The 20,634-nt window shown below is 45.5% G+C and overlaps 2 protein-coding genes across 5 annotated transcripts; one reads left to right on the forward strand and one right to left on the reverse strand.

Moving 5' to 3' along the window:
* The first annotated feature begins 11,293 nt into the window (after positions 1–11,293).
* LOC123407605 (formin-binding protein 4) lies at positions 11,294–17,249 on the forward strand. Of its 3 annotated transcripts, XM_045100768.1 has the most exons (10): positions 11,303–11,551; positions 12,000–12,080; positions 12,555–12,676; positions 13,038–13,654; positions 13,758–14,956; positions 15,295–15,374; positions 15,831–15,926; positions 16,016–16,089; positions 16,439–16,574; positions 16,844–17,249. In XM_045100768.1, exons 1-10 carry the CDS (start codon positions 11,464–11,466, stop codon positions 16,925–16,927), a joined length of 2,577 nt encoding a protein of 858 aa, XP_044956703.1. In that variant the 5' UTR covers positions 11,303–11,463; the 3' UTR covers positions 16,928–17,249. The 3 variants fall into 3 exon arrangements, 2 of the variants coding, with proteins under 2 accessions (XP_044956704.1, XP_044956703.1); XM_045100769.1 differs by lacking the exons at positions 16,016–16,089; positions 16,439–16,574; positions 16,844–17,249 and adding an exon at positions 15,700–15,744 and having other exon boundaries at positions 11,294–11,551; positions 15,831–15,899; XR_006612641.1 differs by lacking the exons at positions 16,016–16,089; positions 16,439–16,574; positions 16,844–17,249 and having other exon boundaries at positions 11,294–11,551; positions 15,295–15,744; positions 15,831–15,899.
* Positions 17,250–17,689: 440 nt separating this feature from the next.
* LOC123407606 lies at positions 17,690–20,422 on the reverse strand. 2 transcript variants are annotated; one of them, XR_006612642.1, is made up of 6 exons: positions 20,142–20,422; positions 19,914–20,062; positions 19,672–19,833; positions 19,151–19,266; positions 18,102–18,187; positions 17,690–17,875 (listed from the first exon to the last, which is right to left on the reverse strand). XR_006612642.1 is itself a non-coding variant. In XM_045100771.1 (5 exons), exons 1-5 carry the CDS (start codon positions 20,302–20,304, stop codon positions 18,169–18,171), a joined length of 609 nt encoding a protein of 202 aa, XP_044956706.1. In that variant the 5' UTR covers positions 20,305–20,421; the 3' UTR covers positions 17,690–18,168. The 2 variants fall into 2 exon arrangements, 1 of the variants encoding a protein (XP_044956706.1); XM_045100771.1 differs by having other exon boundaries at positions 17,690–18,187; positions 20,142–20,421.
* Between the last annotated feature and the right edge of the window lie 212 nt (positions 20,423–20,634).

A 20,634-nucleotide genomic window follows, 5' to 3' on the forward strand; every position in this document is an offset into this window, starting at 1 on the left:
GGTGCATTAATTAAATAACAGAATTTAAGATAATGATATCAAGCTCATGTTGTCACATGAGACAAAGCACCTGCATCTAGCAACGCTAACATTAGTAGCTGAGCAAAGCCTACTTAGCCATTCAAGTTTGCCAGGTAAGGATAGTGTTTGGTTTCATGGCATATTAGGAGGCAATTTAATTCAGTGGTAGGCAGCGAGCAATATGACATGGAAACGCAAACTAGCATAACAAGTCTAGCGATGGAATCAAGGTCATATCATCTTGTGTGTGATATCCTCAGCTTGGAATGGTTCTTGATCGTCCTGCACGTTCTCCCCTGACTCCTCGTATTTGTTCTCTGATCCCGATGCTACCCAACATAATAATAACATCCAATGAACAACATTACCTCAAGATGCAACAAGCACATGATGCATGAGATGAATATGAGCATGCATCACTATTTCTATCACTAGCACAAGCTTAAGAAGCTAAAACAAGTTCCTGGACAGAACTGCATACTAACCTATTTTTTACATGCATGAGAATGACATGATCAGGTGCGTATCGTGAAAACGATGCAAAACCATATAAAGAACAATACAATCGGAGCTACGGATCAACGGGAATCAACGAAACAAGATATGAAGTCCTACGTGTCAAAATCATCACCACACACTCAAATGGCACAACTCTGGAATTCCCAGGTTGCCAAGACATAAAACAACCCATCATGGATGGGGTGGAGCAAATAAGAACACCACAACATCAACTAAGCACTCGCAACCATCAAAATGACAAAACTACACAATCTGCCATAAACTGCATCATAGCACTTTGTGAGCTACATGCAAAGCACCTACAGCCACCCAACTATGACAAATAATATATGTGGTTGTAGCTAGCCAAGAATACTACCACTACAAGCAAGAATCACACAAAAAGGAATTAAACACAGAAAGTTATAAGGCTGCAAACTTGCCCAAAACCATCAGATCTCAAGTACTTAGTGAAAATTCCTGCACCTAACTTTTTGTCTTTGCTCTGAAGCTTTTTGACAACAGCCAAAACAATACCTACAGGGCTCCAAATGACATGAAATTTTACAGGGAGCTAGACAAACATATCAGGTCCAACTTTCTAGTTGAAAGCTAGGGCTATATAACAACACAATGACCAGCACAACCTCATCTACAGGAGAAGAAAAATATAAACAGATTCTCAGACTTGGTGAAAATCTCAGATTTTCACTAATCTGGAATTTCAGCCACATGCCTACTTTGGATAGCCACAACTTTCACACATGGATTCCAAATCATGGATCGAAACCAACATGTGGTAGAGGGGGTCACCCTCTACTAGCACAACCAAGAAACAATCACAAAGGCTCATCACAACTCATGGAACCAAGCTCTAAACATAGAAGAAGATGTAAATATGACATCTCCATAAAATGTTCCAATGGCAAAAATGATTTCACCATTGGATTCCTGGGATCTTTCTACCACAAAAACATATATAATATGTGGGCACTTACTTGGAGCAAGTGAGCACAAACTAGAAAAGAAAATCTACATAGAATCACATATAGTGAATAGTGCATCAACAAATGTGCTATTCACTAGAACTACACCTACACATTCTATTGCACACTATCACAAGGCCAATGGTGGCATGAGTCCATCACCAAGCACATGGACACACACACTCACACTACAATTAAGCAAGAACAAACACAACCCACTCACTCACCTACACATACACACTCACAAGGATGTGTATGCATAAGTGTGTGGGGGAAACACACACACATGCACAAATCCACTAACACACAAGGCTTGATCTCAAGTGCTTGTGCAATTGCACAAGCATGTGTGTAGAGCCACACACACACTTGCACACACACTCACCCTCAAGCACTCACACACACATATAAACACACACATCTACAATAACACACATGAACAGACATACATGCTTTCTGCCACTCCTCCAGCGAGCAAAAGGAAAGATAAAATGCCACTTGTCACCCATTGATCTAGGCACAAGTCTAGCAAACAATGCATAGGGAAAAAATAGGAAGAAGGAAAAGGAAAAAGGGGCAACCTGGGATTCGAACCCTAGTGCCCTTAGTGCACTTCAACACCACAAGCCACTACGCTACACTCATCTGATCGACAGAGAAGGAAGCACAGGCAGGGTATCTTCTCCCTGTTTAGCTACTGTGCAGGAGCAAGCAAAAAAAATAAAAGATGCCGAGGGGGGAATCGAACCCGCGCCCTCCATCAGGCACACAACACTTGCTCCCACTACGCTACGGCTCGACAACTGACAGAGAAGGGTTCTGTAACAAGGTAAACTACCCTACGTGTCTCTGCTCTGACCTGCACGCCGGCGACAGAGAGGAAGACCGGCGGAACCACTGCTCCTGTTGCCCATGAAGGGAGCCACCACCGCATGCTACGATGCACTATGAGGGGGAGGGAGCCCCTCTCTGCACAACACACCCACAACCACAACATCACCCATCTACTGCACCACCTACACACATTGTTGCCGATCTAAATCAGACAGAGAGGCACGGCGACAGAGAGATCGCCGGCTGCCACGTCGTGCTGCTGCTGCTCCCGGAGGCCGAAGCAAAACAAGGAGAAGGGGACCCCTATAGATCCACTTCTACTGCACCTATCTCTACCTAGACGCCACGACACGACCACCACCTGCACCTGCTACTGCTGCTGCTCGAAACAGAGAGCACGCACGCGCACACGCCGGATCCAGGCTGATCTACGGAGGAGGAAGGAAGGAGAGGTTGATCCTCACCTTGGGGAGGAAGAAGAGGTTCGGATCGGAGGAGGAGAGCGCCGAAGATGAGGCAGATCGACGATAATGAAGCCCTGAACCGCAGACTGAAGAAGAGGAGGCAGACCACCGGGTTCGCGCCGTTGATGAGGTCGAGCTCGTCGGTGTGGTCGCTTCCTGGGCCTACCGATGATGGGAATGGAACGCGGGGTCGAACCCCGATCTCCTGGAAATGGCGGACTCGCCGGACGGCGACGAAGACGGGGTAGATGCGACGAGCTTCTTCCTCTCTCTCTCTCTCTCTATGCTGCTAACCTACAAACTTACCAGGGAAGAAGAAGAAGAGATGGAGATGGGGATGGGGAGAGGTGGCGACGGCGGCTGAGGGGAAGAGGAACCCTAGGCGAGGGGAGGCACGGACGCCAACGCAATTTAAGGGGGGCCTCGACATTGCTGCTGCTCACGGCGTCGGCCAAGTTCCCTCTGTAAACCTGACGGAAAGGAGACGCGGGGAGGCAACGGCGTCAGGAGGAGGAACGAAAGGCACACCGGCCTTAGCGCGTGAGGGAGGGAGAGAGATGGGCCGCGAGGGAAGAGAGAGGAAGCCCACTGGCGCCACTTAAAAGAAAAGGAATCCCTATGGCCTCTTCTGTTTAAAAGAAAGTCCAGAAAGAAAAATAAAACAAGGCAAAAACTACTGGGGATAAAATCAAAAGAAAATACCCCCTGGTCATAAAAAAATATGACCTATTTAAATAAAACAAGAACAAGATTTTTAGGAGCAAGCAATATTTCACAAAAAAGAATTAATGCCTCTGTTTTGTATTTTTATGCACCTTTAAAACACCCATTCAAAACCAGCAATTCACATCTCTCATCCACCACAATTTTTAGCTAAAACATGGGCATTTTTAAAAGGGGAAGGAAGAGGTGAAATTTCTACATAGGGGAAAATAGAGAGGGAGTGAAGGTGGTTTGTTTTCTTGAAAACTAAGCACTTGCTAACACATGCTTCACTCCACACAAGTCACACATCACATGATCGCAAGACCACCACCACTATAAGGAATATGAACACATGACATATAACACCACAATACTCACTCCTAGCAAGACCATAAGCAAACATGATCATGACATATAATCATAAGGTAAGGCAAGGATGCATGCATGCAAAACAAGAACACAAAGTGACATATGAAATCATAGACACAAAATGACATCATCATATCCATGACAAGGTGGACCCACATGCAATAGGTTCCAAATATGGCAATTACACACTTGGGGCATTACAAACTCTCCCACACTACAAAGAAGATCTCGCCCTCGAGATCTAAGACTGAAAGAAATCAGGAAATTCAGAACGGAGGTGATCCCCGCGTTCCCACGTAGCCTCTTTATCGGAATGGTGTGACCACTGCACTTTGAGAAATTTGAGAGTCTTGTTACGGGTCTTGCGCTCAGTCGCCTCGAGAACCGCAACTGGATGCTCACGATAAGAAAGGTCAGGCTGAAGGTTGATGTCTTGAAGATGCACAGTGCGCTCGGGGTTCTTGAAACACCTCCGAAGCTGAGAAACATGGAACACATCATGGACATTTGCAAAGTTTGGCAGGAGCTCAAGCTAGTACGCAAGGTCGCCTCTCTTGCCAACCACTCTGAACGGACCAATGAAACGAGGCGCAAGCTTGCCTTTGATGCCAAAGCGTTGCATACCCTTCATAGGCGACACCTTGAGATAGACAAAGTCATCAAGCTCATAAGACATGTCATGGTGCTTGCTATCATAATAGCTCTTCTGACGGGACTGAGCTACTCTGAGGTTGTCGCGAATGACCCGACACATCTCCTCAGCTTCTTCTATCATATCATTCCCAAGGATCTGACGCTCCACGGTCTCGGACCAGTTGAGCGGAGTACGGCACTTCCTGCCATAAAGAATTTCAAACGGAGCCTTGCCAGAAGTAGCTTGATAACTGTTGTTATACGAGAACTCCGCGAAAGGCAGACAATCTTCCCACTTCATGCCAAAAGAGATAACACATGCTCTTAGCATATCCTCAAGAACTTGATTCACTCTCTCCACTTGACCACTAGTCTGAGGATGGAACGTTGTGTTGAAGCGGATCTTCATGCCCATAGCAGACTGAAAGGAGTCCCAAAACTTGGAAGTGAAGATACTTCCGCGATCTGAAGAGATCATCATAGGCACGCCGTGCAAAGAGACAATCCTAGAGGTGTACAACTCTGCGAGCTGAGCTGCTGAAATGGACTCCTTGACTGGAAGAAAATGAGCCACTTTACTCAACTTGTCGATGACGACGAAGATAGCATCATTTCCCTTCTTGGACTTCGGAAACCCGGTGACGAAATACATCTCAATGTGATCGAACTTCCACTCGGGAATCGGCAAAGGCTGCAAGAGGCCTGTTGGGCGTTGATTTTCTGCTTTCACCCTTCGACATACATCACACTCGTTTACGAACTGAGCAATCTCACGTTTCATACGAGTCCACCAGAAGGTCTGCTTCAAGTCATGGTACATTTTGGAGCTTCCAGGATGAATAGAGAGCAGAGAGTTATGAGCTTCTTCCATGATTACCTTCCTGAGATGACCTTTCGGGACGACAAGGCGATCCAAGTCATCAAGGCGTGTACCACAGCTGCTAGCTCAAGATAATGCACAGGATAGTTCTTCTCCGCAGGCTTCAACTGCCTGGAGGTATAAGCAACCACCTTCTTATCTTGCATCAGGACTGCACCAAGACCCTAGAGAGAAGCGTCGCAGAAGACCTAGTAAGGCTTGGAATCATCCGGAGGGACCAAGACTGGAGTGGAGGTAAGCTTCTCTTTGAGTGTATCGAAGGCCAGTTGACACTCTGGAGACTAAGCATACTTAACACCCTTCTGAAGAAGACTTGAGAGCGGCTTGGCGATCTTGGAGAAGTTCTCAACGAACCTTCTACAATAGCCAGCAAGCCCGAGAAAGCTTGGAAGCTGCTTCACATTCTGCGGAGGCTCCCATTCAACAATGGCCTGAACTTTGGACGGATCAACTTTAATGCCTTCGGCAGAGATAATGTGCCCAAGATAAACCACTTCTTTCAGCCAGAACTCACACTTGGAAAACTTGGCATACAGCTTGTACTCTCTCAGTTTATCAAGCACCAACCTGAGATGTTCTTCATGTTCTTCCTCAGTTTCAGAAAAGACCAGAATGTTGTCAAGATAGAGCAAGACAAACTCATTCTTGAACGGAGAGAAAATATAGTTCATCAATCGACAGAATGTCGGAGGAGCATTTGCCAGACCAAAAGACATGACCGTATACTCATACGAGCCAAAACTAGTCCTGAAGGCAGTCTTCGGAATATCTTCTTCGCAAATGTGAATTTGATGATAGCCCATTCTAAGATCAAGCTTCAAGAAGACCTTAGCACCTTTCAACTGTTCGAACAACTCAGTTATGTTCGGAAGTGGATATTTGTTCCTGAGTGTCTTCTTATTCAATGGACAGTAATCGACACACAGCCGGTCCGTGCCATCCTTCTTCTAGACAAACAGATGTGGGGGACGGTGGCGGCGAGGGCCGAGGTGGCCGATGATACGTCTCCATCGTATCTACTTTTCCAAGCTCTTTTGCCCTTGTTTTGGACTCTAATTTGCATGATTTGAATGGAACTAACCCGGACTAACGCTGTTTTTAGCAGAATTGCAATGGTGTTGTTTTTGCGCAGAAATAAAAGTTCTCGGAATGACCTGGAAATTTACGAGGATTTTTTGTGGAATATATAAAAAATATTGGCGGAAGAATCAACCGGAGACGTGGAGCGAGGAGCCCACACGCCCAGGAGGCGCGGGCCCCCCTGGTCGCGCCTAGCAGGCTTGTGGGGCCCTCGAGGCTCCGCCGCCTCCAACTCCAGCTCTATTTAGTCTCTTTCGTCCATAAAAAAATCAAGGAGAAGAGTTCATCGCGTTTTACAATACGGAGGCGCCGACACCACTTGTTCTTCCTCTAGAGGGCAGATCCGGAGTCCGTTCTGGGCTCCAGAGAGGGGAGATCATCGCCATCGTCATCACCAACCTTCCTTCATCGCCAACTCCATGATGCTCTTCATCGTTCGTGAGTAATCTCATCGTAGGCTTGCTGGACGGTGATGGGTTGGATGAGATCTATCATGTAATCGAGTTAGTTTTGATGGGGATTGATCCCTAGTATCCACTATGTTCTGAGATTGATGTTGCTACTACTATGCCATGCTTAATGCTTGTCACTAGGGCCCGAGTGCCATGATTTCAGAACCTATTATGTTCTCGTCAATATATGTGTGTTCTTGATCCTATCTTGCAAGTTGTAGTCACCTACTATGTGTTATGACCCGGCAACCCCGGAGTGACAATAGCCGGAACCACTCCCGGAGATGACCATAGTATGAGGAGTTCATGTATTCACTAAGTGCTAATGCTTTGTTCCGGTTCTCTATTAAAAGGAGAGCCTTAATATCCCGTAGTTTCCATTAGGACCCCGCTGCCACGGGAGGGATGGACAATAGATGTCATGCAAGTTCTTTTCATAAGCACATATGACTATATACGAAATACATGCCTACATTACATTGATGAACTGGAGCTAGTTACTTATCTCCTCATGTTATAAATGTTACATGCTGAATGTCATCCGTCATAATTATGCATCACCGATCCAATGTCTATGAGTCTTTTCCTACTGGTCCTTGCTACGTTACTTTGCCGCTACTGCCGTCACTGCTGCTACTGTTACTGCTACTGTTGTCACTACTGCCACTATTACCATTGCTACTATTGCTATCACACTACTTTGCTACTGAAACTTTGCTGCAGATACTAAGTCTTTCAGGTGTGGTTGAATTGACAACTCAACTGCTAATACTCGAGAATATTCTTTGGCTTCCCCTTGTGTCGAATCAACAAATTTGGGTTGAATACTCTACCCTCGAAAACTGTTGCGATCCCCTATACTTGTGGGTTATCAGCCGACAGCGGAGTTACTTCAGGTGGCCATGGATTCCTGCCATTAGAGAGAGGATTAGGGAGAGGGAGAAGGAAGATAATGAAGGAGAGGAGAGGTCACACGAGGGAGGTCCAGTGACCCGGAGGGGAGGCGTCCGGTGGCTAGCCCGTGGTGGTCCGGCGAGGCGGCCGCTTGGGGGGAGGCTCAGGTGCACCTCAGCCGCGGGAGCGGGGCTCGAGGGCGCGTGTGGTCCACGACATAAGGGCGGTGGCGGCGGCTCGACCCGAATCAGGCCCGGGGCGAGCCAGATCCGGGCTTCGCGGCCCGACGGCTGGAGCTGGGAGGCGCTGACGACTGCGGGTGGATGACTGCACGCGGATCGAGGAGGGAGCTAGGTTAGGCATGATGTGGTAGGGATAACTTCCCTTATATAGCCATGGTAACTAGGTTTAGGAGGAGGGTTTTGCACCGATTCGAGCCCTGCGATCGCGATCGTACGACTCCGGTCGCGGGTAAAGGGTAGGTTGAGCTAGGTGGGTTGTTAGAGGGGTTTGGGATGAGAAGAGAGGGAACTGAATAGCCCGTGACAGATTTTTAAATACCGAAACTTTGCAGTTTTACCGCCTGTCGCTATAGGTTTAACGGTTCTGGTATCAAACGACCTCAGAATGTGATGAAATTTGGCACACGGTCTGCTTATAATAAAATAAGATTGCACGACAACTTTCAACCCATTTCGACTTTATACACACTTTTAAAAACAATATTTTAATGGTGTTTGTGGGCGCGTGCGTGTGTGGTTGTTCTCGAAAAGGTCATCGACGAGAAAAATGATGACAACGGAGTGCCGATGCAATGCATATGATGCGAATGATGCGATGATGAATGCGATAACCAAATAAATCACACGGCGACAACAGAGTAAAACGGGAATCTTCTGGAGCATTGGTCTCGGGCTGTTACAGATGCTCATCTCTGTGCTAGGATTTGCGGCGGCGGCGGTGATGACGATGGCGTGGAAATGGTCACGGGTGTAGGGAGGGATGAGGCGGATGTCGCCAGCGTGCTCCATTGGGCGATTTCTCCGGCAACGGCGCGGGACGGGGTGCAGGCAGGGCGGGAGAGGGGGAGCGCGCGGGAGAGAGTGATGTGTTGCGCGCGCGGGAGCGGGCGCCTGATATAACCATTGCGGGATGGCGTTTCGCTCCGTGCGCGCAACAAATTATCTAGTTTGCGTGACTTTAGCGCCTCTGTTGGACCGACCAATGCAGGCTCGTGTGCACGGAAAACACGATTTTTCGAGCGCGTCGCTTAGATAGCGCACGTGTTAGAGTTGCTCTTAGAGCATCTACAACCGGACCTTGCAAATCCGACCCCTCAAACGCTCGCGGATGAGCACGGGCACGTCCGCGGACACTTACCGATCACACCTCAAATTTCCCTCTCCACATCCAACTCTCTCATATTTCATCCCTCATATCCATACAAAAACATGCATAATGTATCCTATGTACTAACTAGTGTACTAAGTTTCTTCCTCGTCGGAGATGGTTTGATCCGCCTGCGTCGGAGCTTGAGCAGTCTGCGCCGCCTCCTAGGCCTCCCGTGCTTCCTCCATCCGATGCCTGGCCACCGTAGCCGACTCCGAGCGGATGGAGTTGAGGATGGCCAACTGCTCCGGCTCCTGAGGTGGCGCCTCCTCCTCTGGCACCTCCTCCTCGGGCTCCTCCCCCATCGCCCCCTTCTCGAAATCCTCCTACATGCCTAGGATGTAAATGGACAGATCACTGGACAATATGGGACTTGCCCGCATCAACCGCCAGTCCTTACACAAGATTATGTCAAAGTCCACTTAATATTTATGTGATGGCGTCCACATATGACCACTTAATACAAGATATACACGAGGAGAGTGGATGCATAACCTTTCAAGGCAAATGAAGCGGCTAGCACTAATCAGCTTGAAGGTGCAACAACAGAGGTTGTCAGCACGCATAGTCGCACACTCGCATAAGGTGGGTCAAAGGTGGGAGGAGTCGGGGATTGTGTGCGGGTGAAAACGACGTCGACGGCAACGCCCTACTTTTTTTGAGCAACATGGGGACTAGATCTCTCTGACGCTGTATTGATGCATGGTTGATGGATGATGCCTGTGCATGATGGCATGGTTGATGCATGGAGCATGGTGGAGTGAGAACTTAGAGTAAGAATTCTAGGATTAGTTGCAGCGGTCGTTGGCGTATGTGGGCTTTCATGGGTTGTTCATGTATTTCACTTAATTTAAATGGACATCCACGTATGTCATTTAGCATGTTTTAAGTGGACGGTATATGTGTCTATGTATTCCATTTGATCTAAGTGGACATCGAGTGTCATTTACTCCCTCCGTAACATAATATATAATGTTTTAACAGTTTACTTGAGCTCCTAAGATGTTATATGTTACTCCTTCCATCTGGAAATACTTGTCATAAGAATGAATATATCTATATGTATTTTAGTTTTAGATACATTTATTTTATATATTTGTGTGACAAGTAATTCCGAACGGAGAACGTATGATAGAGAGGTAGTACATCCTTACCCCATACCCAAAAACAATTAGACCAAGACAATTGTGCCTGTGCAGAGCACAGCTCCACCGGGGAGTGCCCCCAAAGCATTTTCCTCTCTTCCCTGACGGCTGGAACCCTAGCCGCCGCCACGAGAGGACAATCTTCTAGTGCCGTCCTCCGTCGGCGACCTCGGTCGTCGGTGGTGAGGAGGGTCGCTGGATCCACGCGTGTGGATCGTTTTTAATTTTTGTAGTCTAGATTTTTTAGGTTGTTCATCGTCTTGGCTTCGGCAGCGGCGATGACGATGTTGAATGATGATTATTCGGATCCTTCCCTGATGAGACCATCGGTCCGATCGTTGGGATGAATTTGGAAAATAGTCTGTTCAAGCAAGGATGGCGTGGCGGCGGCATCCTCGTGGTGGACCTGTGTCCCCGGGCTCTGCCGTTGCGACGACGTTTTCTCCAGCGTCGACGCGGAGCTTGGGAGGTAGTCCACGAGCGGATGCAGATTGTGGTCTGCATCGACGACATGTGGAAGACGAAACGTGTGCCGGGTTCGTGGTTCGTGGATGACAGATATGGTTTCCTACTTCGACGTCTTAGTCGTGGTGGGGTGCTAGATATGGAGTTTGATGACGTGCCCGGGGTGTTGCCCGATCTGATTCGTTCAATGACAAGGGCTTCACTTTTGATAAGCCACCTTGAAGGTCCGCAAAGCTGCATATCAGCGATGGAGCCGCGTCGAGCTCGGATGAGAAGGTTATTTATCATTCTTTTATTCGATGGCTGCTGTGATGGTGCCGGAGGCAGGTGACGGACGTTGGTGTCAAACTCAGAGATGTTTTTCTATCTTTTCAGTTTTGTCATGTCGGTGTTTACGTGACTTGTATTTTGATCTTTATGATATGAAGACACACGTATTAAAAAAAAGCACAGCTCAACCGAAGCGCCCACCCCGGACACCCGCCTACCGCCAGCTCCCTCCACTTCGCCTCTCCTCCTGATTCGCACCGCTTCCCTTTTTGCCGTAAAACAAAACACCCCGACGTCACCCTCCAAACCCTAACCCTAGAATCTAGAAGACGTCCATCTCCACCCCCGGCGCGCGCCCGACTACTCGGGGCAGCGGCGATGGGGAGGCGGAAGGAGCGCCGCCTGGCGGCCAAGGCGGCCTCGGGCCGTAGGGTCAAGCTCGACCTCTTCCTCGATCCTTCCCCCGGTGAGTTCTCTGTCCCTGCCCCGGGTTCGGGTTTCCTCCGTAGTCTGTGCTTGGTCGACTCGTGACTGATGTGCGTCTAGTTGCTGGTTTCATCGCGTCTTTTCTCTAGCCTGCAATCGGGGTAGGCTTGAATGGAGCTTGGTTAGTTTATATTCTGAACACTTGGAAGGTTATTTGTTGCGTGGATAGTGATTGTTTGGCTGCCCGAATCTGTCTATCCTCATTAAGTGGATGCACCTTGAACCACCAGCTCTACCTATAGAATCTGTTTTTAACTGTAGAGATTTAATGCTCGCCTATTTGTTGCACTTTTGAATGCCCAAGAGCATGGGTAGCAACATATGATTGTAGCAGTATAACTACTTAGCATAAAACGCGACTCCAAATGTCCAATAGACTTTGATAAGTCGATATGTACAAGCTGACTGCTGATACTTTAAACTTGCAGGGGAGGCATCTACTAAAGAGGGAGTAGGGGAGGAAAACCGCGAGCAGCAAACTGGTGTTCCCACTTCACCATCTTCGTCAGGTGGGTTCAATCAATTTCCTTCCAAGGGATATGTAAAGACGGCACATGCCTATGGAATGTAAATTTGGTGGAAATTTGGAATTTTGTTCAAGCATGTGTATGCTCCAAATTTCTGGTTTGAGGCACATGTAGGGTTCCCGGCCTGCAAGGAACACTGAGTAAATTCTTCAGATCAGGCTGCCACTGTCAAAACTGGGTGTGTTCCTACCGGTAATTTCTCTTTTGGCAGCATCTGAGCGTGGGGATTTCAGGATGATTGTTGCCTCGGTTCGTATGTCTCTTTCTTTATATTGTAGCTCCTAACCTGGTTTTTTTAATTATTGCTGGGCTGCCATGGCACATTCTAAAGTAATTTTAACAAACTTGTTCTACTTTTATACCTGAGTCGATCTTCACATATACTTCAGAAAATAGTGCAATATATATTGTCACATGAAAGCTTTCACGTTTCTAATGATGAATCTGTTTTTTCAGATAAGAAGGAAAATCCTCTAGCGTTGCTTGGGCAATATAGTGATGATGAAGAAGAGGATGAAGTAGCAACAGATCAACCCAATGGTGAAACTAAGGGAAGTTCAACTGATGCAAGTGCCAAGGTAATTGAATTTCTCCTATTTATTCCCTCGTACCCAATATTTTAGCCTTGTCTTATGCACTTCACGCAGCCCTAGCTATAAGACCAAATAGGTTGAACTTTGTGTGCTAACCATTTGATCTGAAGATTGTTGTATATTGTATTGTAAGCCCCAAATATGCCGAAGCCAGTTTGATATATTAGCTGAAGCTTCCAAATAGTTTGTGATTTGTATTCTGTAGATTGCAAATATTAAGCACCTGTATCATTTTCTCTTGTCAGATTCTCTTTTAACTATGTCTCTTTTCTTACAGAGAAGATTATTCAGATTAAGAAGTTCGAGCTCAGTTCGTCTTATGATGAAATTTGTTCGCTTGTTTCAGGTTTTTAACGATCATGGTGATGTAACTGGGGATAAAGGCGATGCAGATAGTGAACTGCCTGCTTCTGTTAGTGTTCAGCAGGAAGCATCTCAAGCCGATGATGTAAAAACTATCACAGAAAATGTTGCTGAGGAATTTACTGTTGCCCCTGAGCCAACTCTGGAAAATGAGTGTGTGACAGTAATGGAAGCTGTCCCAGATTCATCTGGCATGCAAATCGTGGGTGACATTGGTGGGAATTGGAAGGCTATAATGCATGAACAAAGTAATCAGTGTTACTACTGGAACACAGTTACAGGAGAAACTTCTTGGGAGATTCCTGATGGATTAGCTTCGGGGGTTGCTGGTGATGGAGTCACTTCTGCATCTGTGCCTACTCATATGGGCTACTCTGTAGAAGCTCAAGCACATGTCCTTCCCCACAGCAATGTTGAAGCATATCCTAGTGATGTATCTGTTGGGAATGGCACAGCAACCTATACTGCTATGGGAACTTATACTCATGATGCTTATGCTTACACTGGAGCCGTCGCTAGTCATGAGTCAGTGGACATTGACCCCTTGCAGCTTGCAAAATATGGTGAGGATTTACTGCAAAGATTGAAGCTGCTGGAAAGGTGCTTGTTGTTTTTATCATCTTTTTGCCATTTTGATTTTTTCCCTTTTCAGGCAGTCCTCTACATAGAACTGTGTAACTAATTTTTATATGTCATCATGTAGGCCACATGTTGCCATTGACAGTCTTGAGTTGATAAAAAGAGAAATTGAGATACGAGTAGCAGACTGTAATGCACTCTCCTCGTATGGATCTTCTTTACTTCCATTGTGGTTGCATGCTGAGGTGCACCTTAAGCAACTAGAACTTTCAGTTTCCAAGTTTGAAGCTAGCTACACTACCAGACATGGATATCTGGAGACGGTGGATGCAGGACACAAAGCACCTAATGAAGCTAAAGTTATGGCACCCTCCGAGGGTGAGCATTTGAAAGTTGATGTTAGCACTCTGGGAATTGGTACTGGCGATGAAAATATTAAGGTTGAGGAACCATGTACAACATCATCTGCTCAGAACTCACAATGTGTGGCAGCAGCTATTTTAAGAGTTGAATCAGACAGTGATGAAGATATGGACGTGGACATGGAGGTCGATGAAGAAGGTGTTGAAGAGCACGGCGGATTCACTTCTATGCCAAATAAGGAGCATCCTTCATCAGAGCAAGTACGATCACCAGCTTTGTCATCATTGGAAGACTCTGCTCCTCCCCAACAGGATAATGACATTCCTCCTCCACCACCACCACCAGAAGAGGAATGGATTCCACCTCCACCACCGGAGAATGAACCAGCTCCTCCACCTCCTCCTGAGCCTGAAGAGCCTGCTGTGTCATTTGTTCATGCTGATACACTTCCTCAGCCATACGGAGGTCAAGCAAACTTGGGTTATATGCTTCCAGGAATGGAGTACTATCCCGCTTCTGGTACAGATGGCACAAATGCCAGCTACTATATGCAAGCGAGCGATTCTCATATTCTTCAATCGCAGCAGCATTCTTACTACGCACCGTTGTCTGCAAGTGGCGTATCTATTCCTGTTGAGACCACATCGATCCCCCCAGTACCAGGTTCTTATTATAGCTATCCTTCTGTCACTATGGCTGCCACTGAAGTAGCGGCTGAATCTTCTGGATACTATGGTTCATCAACCTCTGCCATTTCTAGCGGTGAATTAGATAACAAAACAAGCTCAGCCTCCCTTGTTTCAAATAGTAATGTGAATCCTGTGGAGTCTGATAAAGTGATATCCAAGGAGCCTACAGTTGTTTCTTTGAGCCAATCAGTAGGGGCAGCCTCAGCTTCAGCACCAACAGTACATGGTAGTTCTACTCTAGCTTCTACTAGTACCACTAATCAGACTAAAGGTAATTTATTATTCTTTGCAAGGATACTTAATGTTACTAGCTCGTACATGGTAGTTCTACTCTAGCTTCTACTAGTACCACTAATCAGACTAAAGGTAATTTATTATTCTTTGCAAGGATACTTAATGTTACTAGCTCGTACTCCCTCCGTTCCTAAATATAAGTCCTTTTAGAGGTTCTACTAGGGGATTACATACGAATGTATATAGACATACTTTAGAGTGTAGATTCTTTCATTTTGCTCCGTATGTAGTCCTCTAATGAAATCTTTAAAAAGACTTATATTTAGGAACGGAGGGAGTAGTTGTTTTAGTTTTGACATTTGCACTGATTTGCAGTTCCTCGTACTAAGAAGCGACCTGTTGCTGTTGCATCATCACTGAGATCTAATAAGAAGGTCTCAAGTCTGGTGGATAAGGTATCTCCCTGACCTCCCAAAGCTGCTGTTAAAATAGTGACCATCTCTGCTCTCTCCTACCCTACCATCAACTGCTCCCAAGTGTGGTGCTTGACATCAATGAAGAAATTTAACTCACTGCATGATATGCATTATTGCTAATGGTGTATACTTAGTCGTTGAGACATACTCTTGGTTATGTTATTAGCAAGAGAGCACACTGTCCTCGGCCAGTTTATTTCGTGGTGCACAACATTGGTCCTCCAGAAAAAAAACTCATGCAAGTGGGAGTATGGCCGTGTTTCCTGACTATTTCGTCTCATGTTTATCATTTCTTATTTTAAAGGCAGAGCAATCTGTTTACATGGTAATTGGTAAGGCTTAAGACAAGGTGAGTGTTGATGTATAATGATTGTTTCCTTATTAATCTACCTTTACTAAAGCGACCTTTTATTTTATTTTATTTCACTATTACAGTGGAAAGCTGCAAAAGAGGAGCTTTGTGATGAAGAGGAAGAGGAGCCTGAAGATGCTTTGGAGTACCTAGAAAGGAAACGTCGGAAGGAAATAGATGTAACTCTTTTCACTTCTCTCTCGAGAACATAAAAGCTGTGGCAAATGCTTCTGAGGTCTCTGGATTTGATCAGTTCCGGTAATTTCAGGGGTGGCGTAAGCAACAAATAGCTAGTGGAGAAGCTAAGGAAAATGCTAATTTTGTTCCCCTTGGCGGTAACTGGTATTTTCCTTCACCATATGAAGTTTGACTTGAATAACTTGATACTTCATATTTACAACAAAGTATTACTTCCTCTGATCCATATTAATTGTCACTGGTTTATCCTTTCTGGCCAGTGGCCACTGACATATTTTCCTCTTTCTCAAATTTATCCTTTCTGAGTCTTAAAACAATATGGATTGTAACTTGCTTATAGACTTGAACTCTTCTTGCTACAACATTGATTGTGGACCATGTCATTGCTGAGATTACAATGTTATGCACCTACATTTAATCTTTTGTTAGATTTACTGGAGTTGTTCTTGTTTTTAACTCTAGCTCAACTTGGTAATCTTCATCACTTTTGTAGGCGTGACCGTGTAAAACGCAAAAGAGCTGAAGCAAAGAAGGAAGCAAAGACTGAATCTGTTTGTGCAGCTGCCGAACAACACAAAGGAGAGCCTGATCTCTCAGAGCTTTCCAAGGGTCTCCCTTCTGGGTGGCAGGTTAGTATTTTACCTGGTTCCATGCACTCGTTTTTTGTTTTGTTTTGCATACTAGCTAAACAGACAGACTGAGTGCTGCATCTCAGCTTCCAATAAATACCTGTGTCTCGCTGACAATCTAATACTCCCTCCGTCCCAAAATAAATGTCGTTGTTCTAGTACAAAATTTGTACTAACTTAGTGTTAAATGTGCGACACTTATTTTGGGACGGAGGGAGTACGAAGTATAGCTATGATTTTCTTTAACGCAACCTGTTCTTTGCTCGCAGGCATACATAGACGAGTCTACGAAGCAAGTGTACTATGGGAACAACCTCACTTCCGAGACTACTTGGGATCGGCCTAGCAAATAAAGATTGAACTAGTTGAAGATGGTCCAGTTTTGCTCTGTAGATATCCTCATACATCTATACGTTGCCTGTCTGGTTATGAGGCTGTATTGTTTCTTTTATTTTCCACTGGGAGATCGTAGCAGGAAGGATACTTCATTTTGGTATATAGAGGCATCCCTTGTAAGAGTGGCAACTTGAGATCGAATTACTGAAGCAAAAAATACTAGTTAGTTGCTGACCAAGGAAAAATGTGCCTTGTTAAGTGGTGGGAGTCTTTACCTCGATCTGATACCATTTGCTTTCAAAACAATGTCAATTATATTCGATTTTAGGTTGTGCTAAATTCTAGACTTCTCCAATTATTTAACATTAGAAAGAAAGATGATTTTTAAGTTTTTTTTCACACTTATTTTTTTTTTAAACTTCAAAATGCCCTCGGACATCATTGGCTGGATTTTGTTTACATCATGCGATCTAAGTTTCGTTACTAACCCAAGACAATTGATGTCTACAAAGTTTTGGATTTCGATGAGACTTATGGTGGGTGTTTCTAGGCTCAGTTGCACGTGACATGATGCACTCTCTAGTACCACCCGTAGCAATGGTGTCATCCAAATATGCAATCACAAAAGAAAGCATTGCAGAAGCTAGTGTTTCCCAAAGGAAGAGTGTAACATTGCCAGGATGTGCAAAACCTCCCGCAATTTTATTCAGATGCAAGAATCTCAGCTCCTCACAATGAACTGACCAGTAGGAAGGTTGAAACATCAGGCTTTCCGTGGATTCTTTGAACTGTTTGCATAAGCGAATCGAATTAACCAAGGTCAGACATCACAGGGTTCAGGAAAAAGGTTTATCCTATAATACATAGCCACTTATGGTGCTTTACAAGTTTCGCAGCCAGGTCTGCGACAACTAAGTTTGGCCCTTTCAACAGCCGAGGCAGTCTCGTTGTCTAGGTTCAGAATCCTGACGTGCTTTTCTTGATCACAGCAGAGCAGAACTTGGATTCTTTGAACTGTTTGCATAAGCGAATCGAATTAACCAAGGTCAGACATCACAGGGTTCAGGAAAAAGGTTTATCCTATAATACATAGCCACTTTTGGTGCTTTACAAGTTTCGCAGCCAGGTCTGCGACAACTAAGTTTGGCCCTTTCAACAGCCGAGGCAGTCTCGTTGTCTAGGTTCAGAATCCTGACGTGCTTTTCTTGATCACAGCAGAGCAGAACTTGCGAGCAAAAGGAAATCATGGGTCTTCACATCAAGATGCCCCACAACACCTACATATTCCATGCAGCAAAAAGAGTGTTATCACAAGACAAGAAACATAACAGCATACAGTATTGTGGTAAGAATATGAACCCACACAAGAAATAGGAAGGCTGGATCTACAAAGAGGAAAAGAAGGATGCGTTCAGTTGGCTACCACATGTGGCTACACCTAATTTGTGGTGAATAAATTGGTCGCCACACACTACACAAGTCTTGGTACAAGTGATCACACAAAATGGTTAGGTTAGCCTAAGTCGAGTATGGCAATGGAGCAATCGGGATTTGGAGTGAAACACCATTTAGTATTAAATGCACAAAAATGACGTGCAAGGTATCAGCTGCCTAGCATCTCACTTTTAACATATAATCTAGGAGTAGTTTTTTTCTTCTAATTACTACTACTAACATTATTCAATCTGGTATCCAAGAATTCATTAAGCTCATCCCCGCAAGCACATGTACACATCTTGGATTTTACCGTCTGAAGATGGAAGTCAATCTGACTGCTGCTCGAGAACCTGTTTGAACAAGAAGAAGTAGCATGGCTCCAGCGGGGCGGAGCCAATTGGCTACGACATGGTGACCGGAACACAAATGATAGACGCAAACTGAAGAAGTCACCAAATGGGCCAAACTTCCTCGCTCCAAATTACAGTGAAATAAGGACAGGAGCCATGCCAAGTAACAAAATCCTGTACATACTGAAAAATCTATATCTACCTTTTGCTAAGGAAGTAGTAACCGTGTGCCTACAGATTTCTACAACTAAGTTGCAGCATCTGATTTGTAGTTTGCAATAGAACATCTGATTTTCAGCAAATCTAAATCTACCTCTGTAGGTTGTCCATCTAAAAGATGTAAATGCACATGTAATTTGCAGCAATCTGATTTTCAAAGGAAACACAACAGCAATAAACGAATGGCAACAGAACATCATTAATAGAAGAGTATCAGGCATGGAAGAATCATACTTTTTATATCGTTTCTTAGAACCGCATGGGCAGAGAGCATTCCTACTTATCTGACCACTCTTTGCCAGATTATTTCTTCCAACGTCCAAGGCTGTATTACCCATTAGTTTTTGCACCTAGAAAGGTGATACGATTCAGCATTAAACATCAGGCATATCACATAACTGTTGCTTCAAATATGAGCAAAGAAATCACCATATCCTGTATTGACCTAATTTACATTTTGACATATTGAGGTACTAGTCAAGTAAGATGTTTAGTAATGAATCATTATGATGGCTAAACTGGGCTACCAATTTTCTTTATCTTTAGCTGATCCTCTCACATTGATATTCTCTAAAAAAAGTGGTTAGCATTTTTTTTAAAGTGTTATTAATTCTTAATACTCCCTCCCCTGTCCGATCCACCATGTGTTTCGTTATTTTGCATCTTCACATGTGATTCATCCCCTCTTCAATGACTAGTGAAACAAAAGGATTAACACCCCTATCCGACAGTTACAACTGTTAGACCGGAGTTACCTCACTAAATGTCTTTGGCACTGGCTTTCCTTCTGCTTTGAGCTTTTCAATCTTCTTTTGGGCATCTTTAGCCCATGTGTACTTGGCCAGTATGTGCTCCACATCAGCAATTGTGCAGTTGCAATGCTTGGTGGCACTAATTTTGTCACTGTTTGTGAGCTTCTGCAGAACAAAGAGCAGCACACACCACAAAATGAAGCAACGGCCATGCCGCACTATACAAAATGACATCCGCTCTATACCTCCCCGGTTGGGTCGATGGTGGCGAGGAAGCGGAGAACGGCGGCGTGCTTCTCGCAGGCGGCTAGGACGGTGGCCTCGCCGCAACTCCCTGCCACGAAGTTCTTGAAAGTTCCCACCTTCCTCGCCATCTCCATCGAATTCGCGAACACTGCAAACCGGGAGGGCCCGAATCAGACCACCCACTGTACAAACAGAGGAGGAACCAGAAATCACGGACGACTACTTACTGTTGAGATTGAAGGATTCGGAGGGGGGGAAGGGTGAGTCGTCGGCCTTCTTGCCGGTGAAGGTGTTCTTGATCTTGTTGATCCACCCGAGGGAGGCGAGATGTGGGGTTGAGGAGATGCCTCGAGATGCCGTTAGGAGGTGGAGGACGCGGCGGGACGCCATGGGTGGCAGTAGCGGGGCACTCGTGTCTCCGGTGAGCCGCCGACGGCCAGGTGTGCTGGGATCCTGGTTGGGTTTACGGCGGCTAGGCCGAGAAAGGTGGGAGCGGGGAAGAGGTACGTATTGGGCCGTTAGAAGGAAAGAAGGTGAATGAGCGTACGCACATGGGCCTTTTAGCATCCCATGTGATTCTACCTCTGATGGGCTTACAACAACTTCAACAGAATCTCTCTATAGCCGCCTCTGTCTAAAAAAAAGAGGTGATGTTTTTGCAACTGAGCTCATATGAGCCCGGGTGAACAATAAATTCGATTTTTTTTTGTAAAAATGTTC

Source organism: Hordeum vulgare, chromosome 7H (genome assembly GCF_904849725.1).
Source record: "Hordeum vulgare subsp. vulgare chromosome 7H, MorexV3_pseudomolecules_assembly, whole genome shotgun sequence".
NCBI lineage: Eukaryota > Viridiplantae > Streptophyta > Magnoliopsida > Poales > Poaceae > Hordeum > Hordeum vulgare.

Excerpts from the sequence above, each read along its gene's own strand:
- LOC123407606 (XM_045100771.1), bottom strand. The coding sequence starts at position 20,304 with ATGGCGTCCCGCCGCGTCCTCCACCTCCTAACGGCATCTCGAGGCATC. Across the intron at positions 20,063-20,141 it reads CGAATCCTTCAATCTCAACA|TGTTCGCGAATTCGATGGAG; the intron begins GTAAGTAGTCGT and ends CCCGGTTTGCAG. Across the intron at positions 19,267-19,671 it reads TGCCAAAGACATTTAGTGAG|GTGCAAAAACTAATGGGTAA; the intron begins GTAACTCCGGTC and ends TCACCTTTCTAG.
- LOC123407605 (XM_045100768.1), top strand. The coding sequence starts at position 11,464 with ATGGGGAGGCGGAAGGAGCGCCGCCTGGCGGCCAAGGCGGCCTCGGGC. Across the intron at positions 14,957-15,294 it reads TACCACTAATCAGACTAAAG|TTCCTCGTACTAAGAAGCGA; the intron begins GTAATTTATTAT and ends ACTGATTTGCAG. Across the intron at positions 16,575-16,843 it reads GTCTCCCTTCTGGGTGGCAG|GCATACATAGACGAGTCTAC; the intron begins GTTAGTATTTTA and ends CTTTGCTCGCAG.